Here is a 22,494-nt window from a genome sequence, read left to right on the forward strand (position 1 = left end):
CTGGTTCCTTTTCCTGGGAGAAAGAATCTGTCCTATGCCTCTCTCCTACCCCTGGTGGCTGCTGCAATCCTTGGCATTCCTTGGCTTATAGATGCATCACTCCAATATCTGCCGCCATTGCACATTGCCTTCTCCTCTGTGTGTGTGTCCCCTTCCCTTCTGTCTCTTACAAACACTGTGGTCTTTAGATTGAAGATATACTCTGTTAATCCAAGATGATCTCATCTCAAGATCCTTAACTTAATTATATCTTCAAAGACTCTTTTGCCAAATAAGTTCACATTCACAGGTACCATGAGTTAGGACATGGAATATCTTTTTAGGGAATCACCATTTAAACTGCTACCATCACCAAATATGACTGGATTTGTCTATCTCTCCTATCAGCTATAGGGATTTTTCTTTATGTAATTTAAAAGCTATGTTATTACATACATGAAAATTTTGAATTATTATATTTTCCTGCTTAATTGACTCTTTTATCATAATGAAGTGTCCCTCTTTACCTTTCATAATATTTTTTGCCTTAAAATCTATTTTGTATGATTTCAATATAGATACACCAGCCTTCTTTTTTTGTTTCCTGGTTTTGTATTACATATGTTTCAAATCTTTTACTTTCATCCATTCTTTGTTCTATATTTAAAATTTACCTGGGAATTCCCTGGCAGTCCAGTGGTTAGGACTCTGTGCTTTCACTGCTGAGAGACTGGGTTCAATCCCTGGTCAGGGAACTAAAATTCCACAAGCCGCCCAGCACATCCAAAAAATAAATAAAAATAAAATAAAATAAAATAAAATAGATCTCTTGTAAACATCATATACTCAGATTTTGTTGTTTCATTCAGTCTGAAAATCTTTGCTTTTAATTAGAATGTTTAGGACATTTCAGATTAATATAGTTACTGATATAGTTAGGTTTAAACTAACTATAGTTATAGGTTAGTTAGTTATAGGTTTCTCACATTTTAAAATTAATCAAGTATTTTTATTATTCTATTTTTTTCTCCTCAAGAACATTTTAGCTGTACTTTATTTTCTTATTAATGCTATCTTAGAGACTCCAATGTCGATCCTTGATTTATTATAATCTAATTAATTATAACCTATTATAATTATATAATCTAATTTATTATAAATAATGCTTTTTACCACTTCCCAAACAATGCAAGAACCATAGCAGTTTAACTCCATTGATGCTCTCCTGCCATTTTCTACTGTTTTTTTTGCATATATTATATATCTCACAAGACAGTATAGTTGCTGCTTTTATAAAAGTGGTATTTATTTATATTTATCTACACATTAACTCTTTCTGTTACACTTCCTCCATATTGCAGTTCTATCAGTTCTATGTGACACTATTTTCCTTCAGCCTAAAGAATTCTTTCTAAGCATTTTTGTGTTGCAGGTCTTCTGGCAATAAATGCTTTAAACATCTTTCTACGTATGGTTCCTCTGTTACTCTTTTGTCTATTTACGATCCTTTTGTCAATCTGTGTTGTGTCCTGGATATTTTTTTCTGTCCTAGTTTCCAGTTCATTGATTTTTCTTCAACTGTGTCTAAACTGCAACTAATCTTATCCGAATTCTTAATTTCAGTATCAAGTGCCCCCCCCTGGTTCAACTAACCTTCCCAGGGGGGAAAGTAGCCCAAATGCTTGGCTCTCACCTGGATTTTAACCTTCTGTGAAACCACTTTGTTAGCACTCTGATGCATTCTGTATGTTTTATATTTTACCCAGCATTTTTTCTCTGCGGGTGAGATGGGTGGAGTGATGTTTGATTTGAATTATTGAGATTACCATTACCAGAAGCAGAAGCTTCCTAAAGAATTTTCATTTTTAATTTTAAGTGTTTTGGAATTTTGGATGATGTTACTTAGTTCCAGTTATATAGTGTTAGAACAACACAATTTTTTCTAACTATGTACTAGTCTTACTTCTAATTTTTAAGTGTATTTAGCTTTTTTTTGGTGGACTACTATATGATCACTTTTACATGGGTATAATATTATGATATCAAACTTAGGCTTGATAAAATGGGTTGCTAAGTTCTCTCCTTTACCTCTTGGAAACACCTGAAATTACATTTAGAAGTATATATCACTTGAAACTATGATAGAATTATAGGTGAAATTTTTTCTTCTATTTTTACAAGTTTCTTGGTCTATTCTAGCTTTCTATATCTGCTTTAATGAATATTAGTAATTTATATTTCCATTTATATCATTTAGCTTTCCAAAATGTTTAACATCCAGTAGTCTACAGTTTCATAAATATTCTCATGTTTACCCAGATATACTCAAATTCTACTTAGTTATGTCCACCTAAATTACAACTTCATAAAAACTTATCTCTATTAGCAAAGATTAAAAGCAAATAATGAAGGTAAAAATAGTTACAATTTAGTGACTCATTTGATTTCTCTCACTAGTTATTTTAATTCACTGCTTTCCCTTTCCCCAGGCATTCCTTGTGGGCCACCCCCAGCCATCGCCAATGGAGATTTCATTAGCACTGACAGAGAATATTTTCAATACGGAACAGTGGTGACCTATCACTGCAATCTTGGAGAGAGAAGGCAGAAGCTGTTTGACCTCGTGGGTGAGCAGTCAATATATTGCACCAGTGAAGACAATCAAGTTGGCATCTGGAGTGGCCCTCCCCCTCAGTGCATTGCACCTAATAAATGCACGCCTCCAGTCATTGAAAATGGAATAAGGATGTCTGAGAACAAAAGCTTATTTTCTTTACGTGAAAGCGTGAGGTTTAGGTGTCAGCCCGGCTTTGCCATGAAAGGACCCTCCACTGTTGAATGCCAGGCCCAAAACAAGTGGGGGCCGGAGTTGCCCAGCTGCTCCAGGGGTGAGTCTGACTGAGGCTTTGAAGGGGCCTACAAATGACGTGAGTTGTAGGAGGATCAGGTTAGTGTCGGTTCTGGGGGGAGGATGTGTGGATGGGTAAATTTTCTTGGGAGGAAACACTGAATAAAGCAGGTGTGTGTGTATGTGTGTGTGAATGTGTATGTGTTCAAACTCAGAAGCAAAGATAAATCTGGGCAAAGAATGTAAAATTTCCTTGGGATGTCACTACTGACATTATCATCTCTCAGTTCTTTCTTTTTTTCAGTTAAAATAATCTTTTTAAAAAATATTTAATAATTACTCTTGAGTATTGTAACTGCTAATACGTAATGACTGATTCTTCTTGTTAGGCACCACTATATGGTCTATGGATTCACTTAATTTTTTTTTAAATTAAATTTATTCATTTATTTATTTTTTGGCTGCATTGGGTCTTCGTTGCTGCATGCAGGCTTTCTCTAGTTGCAGTGAGCAGAGGCTACTCTTTGTTGTGGTGCGCGGGCTTCTCATTGTGGTGGCTTCTCTTGTGGAGCACGGGCTCTAGGCACACGGACTTCACTAGTTGTTGCACACGGGTTCAGTAGTAGTGGCTCGCAGGCTTTAGATCACAGGCTCAGTAGTTGTGGCGCATGGGCTTAGTTGCTCCGCGGCATGTGGGATCTTCGTGGACCAGGGCTCGAACCTGTGTCCCCTGCACTGGCAGGCAGATTCTTAACCACTGTGCCACCAGGGAAACCCCACTTAATTCTTAAAACAAAGACATGAGGTAGTTACTATTCTTTCCATGTTTTACAGAGAAAGTGAGTCTTAGAGAGATTAGATAACTGTGCAAGATTAAATAGATACTAACTCTGTGAAGACAAGAACCCAAGCCTACCTGACTCCAGAGCCAGGGAAATCGAAAGCTACTCTAGATATTTCAAGGAGTGAGGGATTTAGTGCAGGTAAGAGAATATAAAGGTGTTAAAAGGGCAGGAAGAGCAAAAGGAGGAAGGCAGTGTTCCCAGAGCTCAGGGGGCTGCCATTCCTCCTGGACTAGAGCACAGGCACCTGCACTCACTGAGCATGTATTTCCTCCAGCTGCTCACACTGCAGAAGCTGCTGCTGCTGCCAGAACGTAGCTGAGGTTGCTGGAGCCTTCAGTCACTGGCATTGATAGAATTAATGTTGCTGCTGCTAAGGAAGAGCCATCAGTTGCCACTTCCTGAGCCTCCTTTACAAGAAGAATGACTTCTATCATCTTCCTACCTTTTAATTTAGTATATATGCCTCCAATTGTCAGAGCTTAACCAGGACCCAGCTGGCAAGGAAGATTAGCAGTTGTACTTTCAGGCTTCTGGCCCCAGCAGTCAAAGGAGAATGCAGAAGTGTAAGGCTGGGAGTCAACAGAGATTTAACCAGCACAGCACTTAAATGATCCCATCACAGTGCACTTATTAATCAAGGCAAACAGGGGGGTGATGAGCCCTGAAATTGGGTGCTACAGCATCAGAGTATTTACAGAGTCCTTAAAGGGGTCATTTATTCTAGTCCAATGCCCCATTCTATACTTGAGAAAGCTACAGGCCAGAGAGAGAAACTGACCTGATCTAAGCCAAAATGAAATGACTTTTCATGTTACTACAGTTTTATATAATTTAGGAGATTCCAGTGCATTCTGATTCTAAATTCAAACCAACTGTATAAAGAGACAGAGGCTCAGTTACAATATATGGTATGGAATATGCACTCTCATTGTGAGGGCTGTAGGTTTTTTAGAAGATTTCATTCAATGGTTGCCCATCTTCTCATTGGAATGAAGTGAATGGTTAAGCAGGACCTGGCCCTGTAGAGTACAGAAAGGAGACTTATCTTCTCCACCAACCCATGTCAGGTGGCGTGACCACTGGAGAGGAGCTGGAAAGAGATGAGAAGAGATGTATGAATCTTGTTTGTCACAGCAGAGTGTGATAGGTGATTGGGAAATCTGTTGGATGAGATTTGGGCTCAAGCTTTCCTTATGCCAGAAAGGTGGATATAAATTGGTGGTGCCAATAAAAATAAAAATATAAAATAAAAAGTCCATCAATAGGGGCTTCCCTGGTGGCGCAGTGGTTGAGAGTCGGCCTGCCGATACAGGGGATGCGGGTTCGTGCCCTGGTCCAGTAAGATCGCACATGCCGCAGAGCGGCTGGGCCCGTGAGCCATGGCCGCTGAGCCTGCACGTCCGGAGCCTGTGCTCCGCAACAGGAGAGGCCATAACAGTGCGAGGCCCGTCTACTGCAAAAAAAAAAAAAAAAATCCATCAATCTAACAACTGTGTACTAAGTGAACAATAAAAGGAAGAATTGTGTAGGGGAACTGTTTGTTGTGTCATCTTGGGTGTGTACTTTAGATGGAAAACCATGAACTGAAGATGTCTCAGTTCTAGTTACTGTCCTGCAGTCTATCAGTTCTATGAATTTTCACAAGACCCTCTCTCTCTCTCTCTGTCTCTGTTCAATTTTGCCATCAATAAAACGAGAGGGTGTTAGTCTACCAGATTTTTAAAAACAAATACATTTATGCTGTTGATTGTCTTAGCCAGTTTACCACTGAGGAAAAGTTATTTTCACACAATTAACAGTACTTTGGTTCTCTTTCCCTAGTATGTCAGCCACCTCCAAAAGTCCCGCATGGTAAACACACCCCAAGCCACAGGAACAACTTTTCTTCTGGGCAGGAAGTGTTCTACAGCTGTGAGCCTGGCTATGATCTCAGAGGGGCTGCTTCTCTGCATTGTACGCCCCAGGGAGACTGGAGCCCGTCAGCCCCCAAATGTGCAGGTGCCTATACTGTCATCTTGTATGTGGATCAGTCTCTTTGTCCCTCACAGGAACATCTCACTCCTGTGTGTGTGTGTTTTTTCCTAGTGAAATCATGTGCTGACTTCCTGGACCAGTTACCTAATGGACATGTACTCTTTCCACTTAATTTTCAGCTTGGAGCAAAAGTATCCTTCGTTTGTGATGAGGGGTGAGTGTGAGTTTGCCTGGCCTACCGAGCACTGAAACTGAGGTCAATTCAAAAAGGCAAGGTTTAGTGTGATTTTTAAAATAGGAAATACTCAGGGATGTTAAATTTGGGGAGTGTATATGGGAAGTTAAGAGTAAGGAACAGGTGGAACTAATAACATATGAAGGAAAAACTGACACGTATATTAGCTGGCATGCTTAAACACAAATACAACTACTGTTTAAGAGTATACATAGGTGACACATTAAGTGAAAAAATCATATTTTCCAAGCATAAAAGAAAAAGAGTAATTTGGAGAGTTCCAGAAAAAGTTTGATATGTGACAAAAATCTTATTAAAAATAAGATCATTTAAGAATTATTTCAGAAAATATTTTAACCATCCAAAGTGAATTTTGTAATAAGAGAGAAAGTATAAGATTAAGCATTTTTAATCCAGTCATATATCACCTGGTTGATAACAGGCCAAGGGCTCTGAAATGGTATTATGGTGGCTGATATTAAAGTTTTAAGTAAGGTCATTCACTTGACCTTACACAGCATGCACATCTCTACATGGGAAGTATCAAGCATGGGCAACAAAGTACCTGATCTCAAAATGTTCCAAAGAATCCTTGACAGGCACCAAATAACATTTAGGAGAATTTTGTACAAGAGTCATTTCCAATCTCCTTTCGTTTCCCCCCCAGAACATTCATGCTTACTCTTCCGTAGCCCAGCGTGCTGTTGTGAGCCTTCTGCATAACCACCACAAATATAGAGACAAAAGAACAATCTTTGTTCTCTTTCCAGCTATTCTCTGCTTGTCCAGTGCAAACTGGGAGCTGTTTTACTAGCTGTTCCAGTGTCATCACTTGGAGGATGTTTTATTCCAATAATGACTAAGTAGATTTATCAGCTTTACCGTGGGATGCACAGTGAGAGACTGATTTCTCTGAGCCTAGGTCCAGGATCACGGCGATGGCAGCTATGCTACAACTGCCTTCTTCAACTTAGGCTGGGACTATATTATGTGACCACGTGACTGTGCTTTGCTGTTCTCCCTCACTGGAAGCTGTGACTTTTCCAGATTGATGTGGCCTCTGAACCTCTGCCACCTGCTGGTTTCAGATCCTCAAAATGCTGAGATTTCTGCAAATGGAATGGCATTTTGGCTTAAGCAGCTCACATATTCACTACCATTTTCTTCCTTAGATTCCAGTTAAAAGGCAATTCTGCTAGTTACTGTGTCTTGGTTGGAATGGAAAGCCTTTGGAACAGCAGCATTCCTGTGTGTGAACGTGAGTAGAAGGGATAACACTTCAGGCCAATCTCTCCCTTTAATCTATTTGGTAATTTGACCCATGGTCTCCCCAGCTGTGGTTCTTCTATTTTCTAATCTGAATTATTGGTAAATAGTTGCTTATTTTAATAGTATTTTATTGTGGATCAATTTGTTGTGATGCACTTTGTTGTGCATCATGTGTTTTGAGAACTATCTGATCAATCTCTGTCATTTAGAATTCTTTGTTTTACATGATAAATCCTGCTGTAGTTTGTCTCTGAATCAGGAGAGATTAGCTAATGTGAAGCTTTGACAGATTTCTTTCTTTCTTTTTTCCTTCCTTCCTTCTTCCTTTTACTTTTTTATGCCATCAAGGTGAAGTCATCTACAATATTCCTGTCTATTTGCTAATATACAAATATGAAACATTCATTCATTCAATTATTTATTGAGCACATACTATGTGCTTGATGTTCTTCCAGGCACCGGTGTTATAGCAGTGAACAAGATGAGCAAATTCCCTGTCCCATGTTATTTATACTCAAGTAGGAAGATGTACAAGAAAGAAAATAAATTAAATCTTATGGAGATGATAGGTCAGAGCAATGCAGAAATGAGGGGAAAGTGGGGAACAGCATTACGCAGGGTGAGCAGTTTAATACTCCTTAAACTCTCAAAATTTGCATCTAAATAAATTATGCCAAGATTCAGAAATAATGAGCTGATTAGAAAATGAGTCTCCTATGTGCAATGCCACCACTGATTTCTCCTAGTCTACCCATTTGTATTTTCCCCAATAGAAGATAGGACTTTGCCTCATCACTTGATCCTAAAGATTGGAAAATATATAAATTTTAAACTAATCCAAATTTTACTAAAATGTTTATGTTGCAAGAAATCTGCTCAGTTATCCTATGACACATTTTATAGTAAAACTTTATTAAAAAAACATAACTTCTGTATAGATCCTGTCATCCAAGAAACCCAACTTTCACTGAAGTAACATGACAAATGGCTGTCCACTGGCCTGCGTTAGAGCTCAGTTACTGATTGTACTATTCCTCTTACTTTTCATGACTGTTTCTAATTTAAGTAGCTTCTTACAAATCCCAAGCCTAATAAGAAACACTAAATAGAAATAAGGAAAGGACTGTTTAAACAGACAAGCAGATACCAGAAAGAAGTAACAATTTGAATCCTGACGGAAAGTAAAGAAATAAAAATAATAATAAGCAATCCCATGCATCAAAAAAAAACAATAACAGAACAGTATGGATCATTTAGAGTTTTTACAATGAACCGTATATGTTTCAATTCATTGTGACAGCACTACTGTCCTAATCGGTTGATGGTCACTATGGGTAAGTTATTAAAGAAAGGTTTCATATGATTAGGTGATTAGTACATATGGAATACATTGTAGAAATATTTCCTGAGAATGTAAGTTCCCTGGAGAACAGAGACTTTATCTGTGCTCTTCACCATTTCATCCAGCCGGCCCTGACGAGTGGCTGACACAGAATAAGTGCCCAATGTGTTGATTAAATGAATGAGTTACTCTCCAATAGATTCTCTTTCTTCTTTAAAAGTTTTGGTACATAATTAAAGGTGTAAAGTTTCTATCATCCAGGAAACTTAAAAGTCTGGAAGATTCAGGATAGGCAAATTCTTTTGTACTTTTTCAATTAAAAAAAATGGGATTGAAATCTCACTTCACTTAGTCCATTCAGTGTTTTTAGGTAGTACCAACTATAACACCCAATGACTATAGATTACCTGTGGTGAAAACTCATGAATGACACTTAGAGCTTTTGCCTTCTTTCCAGAAATCTTGTGTCCAAATCCTCCTGATATCCTTAATGGGAGACACACAGGCAAACCTCTGGAAGTCTTTCCTTTTGGAAAAGAAGTCACTTACACATGTGACCCGCACCCAGATAGAGGGATGATCTTCAGCCTCACTGGGGAGAGCACCATCCGCTGTACCAGTGACAGTCAAGGGAACGGAATTTGGAGCAGCCCTGCCCCTCGCTGTGGACCTCCAGGTTACTGCGCGCTACCCCACATTCCAAATGGATTCAGAATATCTAAACCAGACTCTCCAAGTTTCCGTAATTACAATGTGGTGTTTATTTGTGCACTCGATACACTTAAATGCCAAAACAATAATAAATGGTTTTAAGATACATCAACATGTAAGATTCTGATGATCTTTGCTTCTAGAGGGCTGGTGAAAAGCGATGGAGGAAGTGGGTGGCAGTTCTAGTTCTAATTAGAATTAGAAGGAAAATGTTTTCAAAGCATAGGAACTGAAAGCAAATACCTATGAACCTTAACTAGCATAAGTTGTACCATCTTCACAGGTTTTGGAGAGAAGCACAGACCAGCAGAGAACAAAGCCTGGCAAAATCGCTTTTAATTACCTATTTGTCCAGAGACCACTGTGTGTTCTCTCTGAAAACTGGGCTGCATTGTAAACAAAACACAAAGATTCTTTTAGCCAGTATGGGCTAAGTTCTAAGTTAAGATAAGGCTTACTTGCTCCTTAGCCCCGCACTAATTTCAGCTGTTGAAATTTTCCCTCTTTGGTGGAAAGAAAAAGCAAAGCAATGTGAACTCAAGGGAAAAATGCAAAATAGAGTGTTTATTTCTAAGGTCTGGAGAAGGTATCCTAAGGTATCCAATACCACTATGACACCCACACTCAGGCAGTGAAGAAGGAAGGGGAAAGTAAATTGTCAAAGTGACCCTAGTCCCGGCATAACATACTGACTGCTGAGGAACTCTGAAATAAAAGAGCAGTTCTGAAAGGAAAGGGACCAAGAATGGATATTCAGAAGTCATTTTTGCCCTCACTCTCCTTCTGTAACACCATGGCTTCAGCTTGGGGTGTCCCTATGAGCCTGTTTACAAACACAGACACCTAGTTCAGATTCACTACATCGAAAGTGAAAGGCAATCTTCCCCTAAGTTCTATGACTTTTTTCACCAGTACCCTATGCTGAGATGGCAGTCCTAGTTTTATCAGCTAGATTTTTTAGACTGGAGACCTGCCAGACCATCTTCATGTGTGATTTGGCCTTAGGTAGTAGATTTTAGTCGTAAGGGGGACTCCTTGAACTAGAAGCTAGTATAGCTAATATTCAAGCTCTAAAATGAAAAGAAACAGGCAATATAGATGGATGTATTTCCTGTGAAGCCACCTTGAAAATAAGCCAGATTTTCATATTGAGAAAAATCACTTAATTATATGTTAAAGAAATGAGAAATTGGTTTGCAAGTCTTCATACAGAGAATTATCTGGGTGCAGAATTGGCCCTAGCATAGCTTTTACTCTTTGAAAAAATAATTGAAAGGGAGGTGGAGGACAGCTGGAATAGAAACTAAAAGAGAAGTTAGTGTCAAAACCAAGTGGAAACGATTTCTATTTTTCCAAACATACACACTTTTTTGATTTCATACTACTTGAATCCAAAGTGAGTTTTCACTTCTCAAACCTAGAGCTTTAGGTGTAGGGGCTTGGAGCTAAAGCTAGAATTTGATTCAACATATACTTCACACAATGTTTCAGTTTTGTTTTGTTGTTGTTTTTATTTTGAAGAGATGCTGTTTATTTCCTTGCTGTGTTGAAATAGCCAGCTTAGGAATCAGACCTGGAAAGTTGGTGGCTGCTTCCTAGTTTCAAAAAACATCTTGAGTCGTCCATTCTTGCTTTTAAGCATGGGTTTTGATACACTGAAGTACAAAGAAACCAGACCAGGTGTAACCTGGGCAGAAACACTCCTCTGTCTCCCTAAAAATGTGAAAAATTGAATTGGAGCTGTCTTTTACAGTAAATGATATGAGTAAAATGCCCAGATAGCAAAATAGCCTTCCGGATAGTATATTTTCTAATGGGCACATGCTAATGGAACTTTCCCTTCAAAGATTACAAGGAAATTATCTTTCCACAACTAAAAGTTTCTTTTGTTCTGATATCAAATCTAACAAGAAAGAGAAAAGGAAGAATGGCCTTGGGTATCTTTTTGTTAACTCTGATGTTCTTGATTTTTTGGTCTCTAGGTCACTGTAACAGCCCAGATCATTTTCAATTTGCCAAGTTGAAAATCCAGACCAATGAATCTGAGTTTCCCATTGGGACATCTTTAAAGTATGAATGCCGCCCTGGGTACCACAGGAAGTCATTCTCTATCACGTGTCTACAAAACCTCACGTGGTCAAGTGCCAAAGATGTCTGTAAACGTGAGTAAGCCCTGCATTGGAGCATTCCTATGTTTGTCAAAGTATCTCTAGGATCTTATTTAATTTCTCCAAATTTTAGAGATAAGAAAACTTTGTCAAACATGTTCACATAGGTGGAGGTCAGAGTTGGTCTTGTAGGTCACCCCTAATTATTGGTTGAAATGCTTGTCTCCTGAGAATGTTTCAAGGAATATTTGCAGGAGAACTCCATGTTTTTTATGGGGTAGTGAATAATGAATTACTCCAGATCAGGAAAAAAATCTGTAAGGAGACATAAACTGTTTGAATAACGAGGTAATAAAAACTTTTATACTGGTGGGATATAAGGCCACAAATGACCTTTATATTTAGATAAGAGATTTGAGGCACAGATAGGAGAGATTTAGAGGGGAGGTCTCTTTGAAAGTGGTGCTTAGTGGGTGGCTGATCCCGAGGCAGTCTGGTGAGGTTCCTCAAGGTGAAAAAATCTGTAGAACCATCAGAATTGCATGTGCTCTTCAGAAAGCTGCAGTCAGGTGGGGACTAACTTGTTATACACTAACAAAAGTTCAAATTACTCTTCCTGCCTCCAAAATTCTCTTTCTTTCCCAAGGTAAATCATGTAATACTCCTCCAGATCCTGTGAACGGTGTGGTGCACATAGATACAGACACCCAGTTCGGATCCAGAATCATTTTTTCTTGTAATAGAGGGTGAGTGGGCAGGACCATCTCTTGGTTCAAGAGTTCCAGGACAGCGATACTACCTTCTGGTCCTATCTTGGAAAAGAGGACTAGGCTATTACCATCTGTTCTCAAGAAGCTTGAACATAGGTGTTTAACTCCTAATTGAAATGGACAAAGGTATGATAAGATTTGAGGGGAAATCTGTCTCCTTGCTGGAAACCAGGGCAGTACAAACAAGAAAAGTGAGGTATTCCCCAGGTAGAAAGGAAGAAAATGGGGGGAGGGCATAGTCAAACCGTACAAACAGCGCTTGCCTAGAGCAGGCATTGCTGAAAGAAAGGGGAAGGCCACGGAGCCACTGTGTAGAAAGCAGATCTTATAAGGTAACTGCACTCTTCGTTTGCTAGGGCTGCCATAACAAAGTAGGACAAACTGGGTATCTCAGAACAGCAACAAAAGTTTATTCTCTCAAGGTTCTGGAAGTTAGAGGTCCAAAATCAAGGTGCAGGCAGGACATGTTCCCTCCAGAGCCTCTGAGGGAGGATCCCTCCTTGCCTCTTCCAGATTATGGTGACCTCAGGGCTTCCTTGGCGTGTGGCCCATCACTCCTGTTTTTGCCCCTGTCTTCCCATTGCCATCTTCATTCTGTGTCTGTGTCTTCACATGGCACTCTCCTCTCTGTGTGGGTCTATGTCCAAAGTGCTCTCTTTTTGTAAGGACTCCAGTCATATAGGATTAGGGCCCAGCCTAATAACCTCATCTTAACATGATTATATCTGCAAAGGCCCTATTTCCAAAAAAGGTCACATTCATGGGGATTGGGGGCTAGGGCTTCGACATACTTTTGGGGGTGCACTGCTCAACCCATAACAGAGTCCCCTGTGAAAATGTCAGACATAAAGTGTTTACTGGGCAGCAGTCCCACCCACAAGGGTGCTTACCCTTGCTCAGTCTCAACCCCACTCCCAGTGGGAGCAGCTGAACCAGTTAGAGAATATGGGCTAAATTTGCACTGCCATGATAAACACTGAAAAGGAACTTGTGGCCTTCAGCATATTTGCTAACCAAGGCCTTACAGATCATAGTACCTATAATCTGACAAAGTGAAATTAGAGTAAATCTAAACACTTCTGTCTTTCTCCGAGCATTTTTAAGTACAATCTATAAATTCTCTGTCTGTACCCTCTTTATATTGTATTACGGAATAAGAGTGAACCTCCCAATGGTATAAAATAGAAAACCGTTGAGCTTATGATATGTTACAGGAAATTAATGTAAAAAGAGCAATCTGAAAAATCAGAAGAATTGTCCTCTTACAAAATAGAGTTACTTCCAAGAAATAAGAGAAACTTTTAGAAATATCTCCTGTTTACGTTTTTAACAAGATTCAGTTGCACGCTGTTTCTGTGAAACTAGTTAGGAAATAGAGAATGTTTGCATATGAATGAAAAACACAACTGTCAAACTAAAGAAAAATTCTGTGATAAACACACTGAATATTGTAGAAAATTAAAGCAGAGGGTAAGAAGATAAATTAATCAACTTCTCCCAGCATTAAGTGGAAAAGGATGCAGAAGAAGAGAAAAGAGAAGATATGTCTAAAAGAGTACTGGGATTCAAATTACATGTAACAAAAATTCCAGAAGGGAAAACAATAAGCCCATATTTAGCCATCACTAGGTAATCATCTGTATTTCAGGGATCATGAAAAAAAGCTCAAGAATGCAGAAAGGAAATTAATAAATTATAATAGCTGCGAAAGAAATTAATTTGTATTGATATCACATTGATCCTTCACATCACTAAATTGCAGAAGATGGAGTTTCTAATGAGCTAAGCTAGTATTCACATCTAGAGGCTACAGATGTACAGTAAAGGATAAGCAAGGACCTAAAAATCACACCTGTGTACCTTACAGGAAGCATACTTCCTGGGAGAAGGAAAAAGATAAACTCAGGCAATCCATAAGTATTTTCTTAAAGGATAATGATAAATGCTGGTGAGGTAGAAAATTGCCAAAAATCAAACAAAAGAAAAACAAATTTTTAAAAAAGTTCAAATATTTTCAACAAAGTTATAAAACTTAATACAATGACAGAACTAATTGTTAAAAAGTGAAATTTGACAATATAATCATAATCCAGTAACAATTTCTGAAGTCATAAAATATATCCATAAAACTAGATAGAAGAAAGCAAAAAAAAACACATAGTCTAGACTTTTATTACATAGGAGATGGGTAGACTGTATATATTTTGACACCAAAATTGAGAAAATAGGGTTGAATACCTGTGTTGTGTATGTATTGGGTTGGCCAAAAAGTTCGCTTAGGTTTTTCCAGAGGATGTAGCGGAAAAACCTGAACGAACTTTTTGGCCAACTCAATATATAACACATGAAATGAAATTTCAAAGGAACAAAAATTGGTTATTTAGCTTCCAAATTATTAGAGCAACTGAAAGAGGTTCACCTATCTGGTTCATGTAGCAAATGAGAGGGAAGAAAAAGGAATAGCATGGACTATATCCATCTCATTCACCAGAAATAAGCCCCCTTATATTTGGGGCAGATCGGCTGTATTCACTGCTATGTGCTTACTACTGAACATCATGAAGGAACATTATGAAGTGATGACAAAAGCAAGATCAACCATACCATTTAGTTCAGTAAATTTGAATGGTTTAATATCCCTGTTGAAAAACAAAAGTTTCCAAATAGGATCAAAAGCATCACAAATCTTGTTGTATTTACAAGAAACATGCCTAAACTAAAATGCCATAGCAGTGTTAATATACAATATGTATATTTATGTATATCAGGAAAATGCAAAAAGAAACTTAAGTAACAATAATAATATAAGAAAAAACAGATTTTAAGAAGAAAATTATCAGGCAGGTCTACAAAAGTATTGTTTTATTTAGGTACTGGGTACAATCCAAAATGAAACCAAGAAATGGAAGAAGCAGAGCGAGCCATGAGGAGTTAGAGAGGAAATATTCCTTTCAACAGTGAGAGGATAGAAAAAGAGAAATAAGAAAAGTCAGATAAAACAGGTGGAGTTTAGGCTAGTCCTTGAACTTCTTTCAGATTGTAGCCTTTCAGATTTGCCATGCATGTATGCATGCTGAGGAAATTGATGGGATGTGTACAGCATGCCTATTTTTCATTTTTGGTTTCAGGTATCAACTCATTGGTCACTCAGCTGCTGAATGTATTATCTCAGGCAATACTGTCTTCTGGGATTCAGAGCCACCAATTTGTGAACGTGAGTTGAAATCTCTAGCCCCATTTATTCCATGCTCAATCCTACAGTTGGCCCCTAGAATTACAAAGGATAAATTTCATCCCTTTTGGCAATAGTATCCTTCTGATATTTGAAGAAAACACTCCTACCCTTAAAGGTGCTCACAATGTTCCAAGCTTCTAGTTCCTCCTGATTTTTCCTTATCCTAGGGTATAATTTATTTTAAATAATAGTTTGGAAGTCATTTAGAAGAGCACCCAAATTCTTCTTTTGTTGGTTGAACACCTTCCAGGTTGAAGATTGTTCTCTTTAGTGAAGTAAATGAATACAAGGTTAGTGAAAGTGCCTTCCTTCCTGTCTGTCAACTCTTAATCCCAGGTCATCTGTTCAAGCGGTGGGCCCTCCCTGCTCTCTTATTCTTTGTCTGGACAGTGACATGCCATCTTTCCCATGAGTTGTTTGGAATATGAACTTTCTACACTTCAGGGCACATAGAGAAAGGAGCAGTTGCAAATTAACAAAGAACATAAAGATATAACCCTGGGTTTGGTGATAATATAAAAAAATCAGCTCGGTTCTTTGTGACCAGCTAGAGGGGTGGGATAGGGAGGGTTGGAGGGAGACGCAATAGGGAGGGGATAGGGGGATATATGTATACGTATAGCTGATTCACTTTGTTATACAGCAGCAACTAACACAACAATGTAAAGCAATTATACTCCAATAAAGATGTTAAAAAAAAAAAAGAAATCAACACTCTCCAACTCAACTGATAGTAGGATAAGTGGTAATGAATTTTCTAACAGGCCAGTACACAGTATGTATCAAAAACCTTAACTGTACGCAAGCCTTTAATCCAGAAATTCTACAGTTCATGACTTTAAAAAATCACTGTGGGTTTCTGCGAGGATTGATGTACAGATGTTGCCTATATTATTATTTTATGATAGTGAAAAATTCAAAAGAATCTAAATATTGTGCATATTTGCAAACAATGTTCTGGAAATAATCTACAAAATAATAATCTTATAAAGGTACATGGAATGTGTTCTAATAAAAAAAGTTTAAAATATGCCGGAATGCATTTGACAAGAGAGAGAACACTTTCAAATGGAATCAGTTAGTATGTTTGTACTCTGAAATATTACTTAGATGACAAAGATATTTTAGAAAAAAAAATGTGTGTTTGTGTATTAATGATTGCACATTAAATAGTTAATAGTGATTCCTTCTAGATAATGGGCTTAAAGGTGATTTTTATTTGTATTTTATAAATTTTCTACAATAAATATGCATCTTCTTAAATATTTTCTTAAGCAAAATTAAATAAATAAGTGTCTACTTTGATATTCATGCCAAAAATGATAGAAATATTTTATGTGCTCAGGAATGATTTAAAGTGCCTAGAAATTATCTGTTACTTGAATATTAGATTAAATTTGTCGATAAGATTATCTGTGCTTCATACCTTTTTAGCGGTAGTGTTTTTGATATATTTTTTGCCACTTCTTCTATATGCTACCTTTTCTTGAGTCAATATTGGCAAAATATATTTTCGTTTCTAACATCCTCATTTTCAAGATTATTAGCATAGAGTAGATACACATTCAGTTATTTTTTTACTTCTGAATCTGTGATTGTTATGTTTGTCGTGTGTAATATTGTGTATTTGTGTTTATTTTTTATTAGTTGTACCAGAGCTTTTGGGTTTTATTTATTTGATAGACTATATTGTATGCTATACCATATTAATAACCAATAGAATAAATCCAAATGCCCTCTACAGAGAAAGAATTGAATTAAAAATAGTTAAATAACATATAACTTCTCACTTAAAAGGAGAAGTATGTGGACTATAATAATATATGGATACATTTATTGAAATAGCATTAATTGAGAAGAGCAGAGGTCATAATATTGTGGCTATCTAATCTGCGATTGTGTAAAAACATGTCTGTACATTAGCAAATATTAGACAAGAGCAGAAGTGTTCTGAATAGTGACATTTTGATCATTTTTTAAACTGGTTACCCAAATTCATAATTGGATATAACTTTAAGAAACTGAGGTTTTAACTTGCTGTCCCTTTTCCCAGGCATTCCTTGTGGGCCACCCCCGGCCATCGCCAATGGAGATTTCATTAGCACCGACAGAGAATACTTTCAATACGGAACAGTGGTGACCTATCGCTGCAATCTTGGAGAGAGAAGGCAGAAGCTGTTTGACCTCGTGGGTGAGCAGTCAATATATTGCACCAGTGAAGACAATCAAGTTGGCATCTGGAGTGGCCCTCCCCCTCAGTGCATTGCACCTAATAAATGCACGCCTCCAGTCATTGAAAATGGAATAAGGATGTCTGAGAACAAAAGCTTATTTTCTTTACGTGAAAGCGTGAGGTTTAGGTGTCAGCCCGGCTTTGCCATGAAAGGACCCTCCACTGTTGAATGCCAGGCCCAAAACAAGTGGGGGCCGGAGTTGCCCAGCTGCTCCAGGGGTGAGTCTGACTGAGGCTTTGAAGGGGCCTACAAATGACATGAGTTGTAGGAGGATCAGGTTAGTGTCGGTTCTGGGGGGAGGATGTGTGGATGGGTAAATTTTCTTGGGAGGAAACACTGAATAAAGCAGGTGTGTGTGTATGTGTGTGTGAATGTGTATGTGTTCAAACTCAGAAGCAAAGATAAATCTGGGCAAAGAATGTAAAATTTCCTTGGGATGTCACTACTGACATTATCATCTCTCAGTTCTTTCTTTTTTTCAGTTAAAATAATCTTTTTAAAAAAATATTTAATAATTACTCTTGAGTATTGTAACTGCTAATACGTAATGACTGATTCTTCTTGTTAGGCACCACTATATAGTCTATGGATTCACTTAATTTTTTTTTAAATTAAATTTATTCATTTATTTATTTTTTGGCTGCTTTGGGTCTTCGTTGCTGCATGCAGGCTTTCTCTAGTTGCAGTGAGCAGAGGCTACTCTTTGTTGTGGTGCGCGGGCTTCTCATTGTGGTGGCTTCTCTTGTGGAGCACGGGCTCTAGGCACACGGACTTCACTAGTTGTTGCACACGGGTTCAGTAGTAGTGGCTCGCAGGCTTTAGATCACAGGCTCAGTAGTTGTGGCGCATGGGCTTAGTTGCTCCGCGGCATGTGGGATCTTCGTGGACCAGGGCTCGAACCTGTGTCCCCTGCACTGGCAGGCAGATTCTTAACCACTGTGCCACCAGGGAAGCCCCACTTAATTCTTAAAACAAAGACATGAGGTAGTTACTATTCTTTCCATGTTTTACAGAGAAAGTGAGTCTTAGAGAGATTAGATAACTGTGCAAGATTAAATAGATACTAACTCTGTGAAGACAAGAACCCAAGCCTACCTGACTCCAGAGCCAGGGAAATCGAAAGCTACTCTAGATATTTCAAGGAGTGAGGGATTTAGTGCAGGTAAGAGAATATAAAGGTGTTAAAAGGGCAGGAAGAGCAAAAGGAGGAAGGCAGTGTTCCCAGAGCTCAGGGGGCTGCCATTCCTGCTGGACTAGAGCACAGGCACCTGCACTCACTGAGCATGTATTTCCTCCAGCTGCTCACACTGCAGAAGCTGCTGCTGCTGCCAGAACGTAGCTGAGGTTGCTGGAGCCTTCAGTCACTGGCATTGATAGAATTAATGTTGCTGCTGCTAAGGAAGAGCCATCAGTTGCCACTTCCTGAGCCTCCTTTACAAGAAGAATGACTTCTATCATCTTCCTACCTTTTAATTTAGTATATATGCCTCCAATTGTCAGAGCTTAACCAGGACCCAGCTGGCAAGGAAGATTAGCAGTTGTACTTTCAGGCTTCTGGCCCCAGCAGTCAAAGGAGAATGCAGAAGTGTAAGGCTGGGAGTCAACAGAGATTTAACCAGCACAGCACTTAAATGATCCCATCACAGTGCACTTATTAATCAAGGCAAACAGGGGGGTGATGAGCCCTGAAATTGGGTGCTACAGCATCAGAGTATTTACAGAGTCCTTAAAGGGGTCATTTATTCTAGTCCAATGCCCCATTCTATACTTGAGAAAGCTACAGGCCAGAGAGAGAAACTGACCTGATCTAAGCCAAAATGAAATGACTTTTCATGTTACTACAGTTTTATATAATTTAGGAGATTCCAGTGCATTCTGATTCTAAATTCAAACCAACTGTATAAAGAGACAGAGGCTCAGTTACAATATATGGTATGGAATATGCACTCTCATTGTGAGGGCTGTAGGTTTTTTAGAAGATTTCATTCAATGGTTGCCCATCTTCTCATTGGAATGAAGTGAATGGTTAAGCAGGACCTGGCCCTGTAGAGTACAGAAAGGAGACTTATCTTCTCCACCAACCCATGTCAGGTGGCGTGACCACTGGAGAGGAGCTGGAAAGAGATGAGAAGAGATGTATGAATCTTGTTTGTCACAGCAGAGTGTGATAGGTGATTGGGAAATCTGTTGGATGAGATTTGGGCTCAAGCTTTCCTTATGCCAGAAAGGTGGATATAAATTGGTGGTGCCAATAAAAATAAAAATATAAAATAAAAAGTCCATCAATAGGGGCTTCCCTGGTGGCGCAGTGGTTGAGAGTCGGCCTGCCGATACAGGGGATGCGGGTTCGTGCCCTGGTCCAGTAAGATCGCACATGCCGCAGAGCGGCTGGGCCCGTGAGCCATGGCCGCTGAGCCTGCACGTCCGGAGCCTGTGCTCCGCAACAGGAGAGGCCATAACAGTGCGAGGCCCGTCTACTGCAAAAAAAAAAAAAAAAATCCATCAATCTAACAACTGTGTACTAAGTGAACAATAAAAGGAAGAATTGTGTAGGGGAACTGTTTGTTGTGTCATCTTGGGTGTGTACTTTAGATGGAAAACCATGAACTGAAGATGTCTCAGTTCTAGTTACTGTCCTGCAGTCTATCAGTTCTATGAATTTTCACAAGACCCTCTCTCTCTCTCTCTGTCTCTGTTCAATTTTGCCATCAATAAAACGAGAGGGTGTTAGTCTACCAGATTTTTAAAAACAAATACATTTATGCTGTTGATTGTCTTAGCCAGTTTACCACTGAGGAAAAGTTATTTTCACACAATTAACAGTACTTTGGTTCTCTTTCCCTAGTATGTCAGCCACCTCCAAAAGTCCCGCATGGTAAACACACCCCAAGCCACAGGAACAACTTTTCTTCTGGGCAGGAAGTGTTCTACAGCTGTGAGCCTGGCTATGATCTCAGAGGGGCTGCTTCTCTGCATTGTACGCCCCAGGGAGACTGGAGCCCGTCAGCCCCCAAATGTGCAGGTGCCTATACTGTCATCTTGTATGTGGATCAGTCTCTTTGTCCCTCACAGGAACATCTCACTCCTGTGTGTGTGTGTTTTTTCCTAGTGAAATCATGTGCTGACTTCCTGGACCAGTTACCTAATGGACATGTACTCTTTCCACTTAATTTTCAGCTTGGAGCAAAAGTATCCTTCGTTTGTGATGAGGGGTGAGTGTGAGTTTGCCTGGCCTACCGAGCACTGAAACTGAGGTCAATTCAAAAAGGCAAGGTTTAGTGTGATTTTTAAAATAGGAAATACTCAGGGATGTTAAATTTGGGGAGTGTATATGGGAAGTTAAGAGTAAGGAACAGGTGGAACTAATAACATATGAAGGAAAAACTGACACGTATATTAGCTGGCATGCTTAAACACAAATACAACTACTGTTTAAGAGTATACATAGGTGACACATTAAGTGAAAAAATCATATTTTCCAAGCATAAAAGAAAAAGAGTAATTTGGAGAGTTCCAGAAAAAGTTTGATATGTGACAAAAATCTTATTAAAAATAAGATCATTTAAGAATTATTTCAGAAAATATTTTAACCATCCAAAGTGAATTTTGTAATAAGAGAGAAAGTATAAGATTAAGCATTTTTAATCCAGTCATATATCACCTGGTTGATAACAGGCCAAGGGCTCTGAAATGGTATTATGGTGGCTGATATTAAAGTTTTAAGTAAGGTCATTCACTTGACCTTACACAGCATGCACATCTCTACATGGGAAGTATCAAGCATGGGCAACAAAGTACCTGATCTCAAAATGTTCCAAAGAATCCTTGACAGGCACCAAATAACATTTAGGAGAATTTTGTACAAGAGTCATTTCCAATCTCCTTTCGTTTCCCCCCCAGAACATTCATGCTTACTCTTCCGTAGCCCAGCGTGCTGTTGTGAGCCTTCTGCATAACCACCACAAATATAGAGACAAAAGAACAATCTTTGTTCTCTTTCCAGCTATTCTCTGCTTGTCCAGTGCAAACTGGGAGCTGTTTTACTAGCTGTTCCAGTGTCATCACTTGGAGGATGTTTTATTCCAATAATGACTAAGTAGATTTATCAGCTTTACCGTGGGATGCACAGTGAGAGACTGATTTCTCTGAGCCTAGGTCCAGGATCACGGCGATGGCAGCTATGCTACAACTGCCTTCTTCAACTTAGGCTGGGACTATATTATGTGACCACGTGACTGTGCTTTGCTGTTCTCCCTCACTGGAAGCTGTGACTTTTCCAGATTGATGTGGCCTCTGAACCTCTGCCACCTGCTGGTTTCAGATCCTCAAAATGCTGAGATTTCTGCAAATGGAATGGCATTTTGGCTTAAGCAGCTCACATATTCACTACCATTTTCTTCCTTAGATTCCAGTTAAAAGGCAATTCTGCTAGTTACTGTGTCTTGGTTGGAATGGAAAGCCTTTGGAACAGCAGCATTCCTGTGTGTGAACGTGAGTAGAAGGGATAACACTTCAGGCCAATCTCTCCCTTTAATCTATTTGGTAATTTGACCCATGGTCTCCCCAGCTGTGGTTCTTCTATTTTCTAATCTGAATTATTGGTAAATAGTTGCTTATTTTAATAGTATTTTATTGTGGATCAATTTGTTGTGATGCACTTTGTTGTGCATCATGTGTTTTGAGAACTATCTGATCAATCTCTGTCATTTAGAATTCTTTGTTTTACATGATAAATCCTGCTGTAGTTTGTCTCTGAATCAGGAGAGATTAGCTAATGTGAAGCTTTGACAGATTTCTTTCTTTCTTTTTTCCTTCCTTCCTTCTTCCTTTTACTTTTTTATGCCATCAAGGTGAAGTCATCTACAATATTCCTGTCTATTTGCTAATATACAAATATGAAACATTCATTCATTCAATTATTTATTGAGCACATACTATGTGCTT

General features: G+C 38.8%; 1 protein-coding gene across 1 annotated transcript in view; it reads left to right on the top strand.

Moving 5' to 3' along the window:
- CR1 (complement C3b/C4b receptor 1 (Knops blood group)) overlaps window positions 1-22,494 on the top strand; it is a 136,063-nt gene that overhangs the window by 45,743 nt on the left and 67,826 nt on the right. The window contains exons 5-16 of the mRNA XM_060141831.1: window positions 2,469-2,867; window positions 5,494-5,670; window positions 5,758-5,860; window positions 7,054-7,139; window positions 8,950-9,168; window positions 11,186-11,365; window positions 11,958-12,057; window positions 15,210-15,295; window positions 17,370-17,768; window positions 20,396-20,572; window positions 20,660-20,762; window positions 21,956-22,041. Coding sequence (XP_059997814.1) covers window positions 2,469-2,867; window positions 5,494-5,670; window positions 5,758-5,860; window positions 7,054-7,139; window positions 8,950-9,168; window positions 11,186-11,365; window positions 11,958-12,057; window positions 15,210-15,295; window positions 17,370-17,768; window positions 20,396-20,572; window positions 20,660-20,762; window positions 21,956-22,041 — 2,115 coding nt within the window. The remainder of the gene's footprint in view (window positions 1-2,468; window positions 2,868-5,493; window positions 5,671-5,757; window positions 5,861-7,053; window positions 7,140-8,949; window positions 9,169-11,185; window positions 11,366-11,957; window positions 12,058-15,209; window positions 15,296-17,369; window positions 17,769-20,395; window positions 20,573-20,659; window positions 20,763-21,955; window positions 22,042-22,494) is intronic.

This window comes from Lagenorhynchus albirostris, chromosome 2, assembly GCF_949774975.1.
Source record: "Lagenorhynchus albirostris chromosome 2, mLagAlb1.1, whole genome shotgun sequence".
Classification (NCBI taxonomy): domain Eukaryota; kingdom Metazoa; phylum Chordata; class Mammalia; order Artiodactyla; family Delphinidae; genus Lagenorhynchus; species Lagenorhynchus albirostris.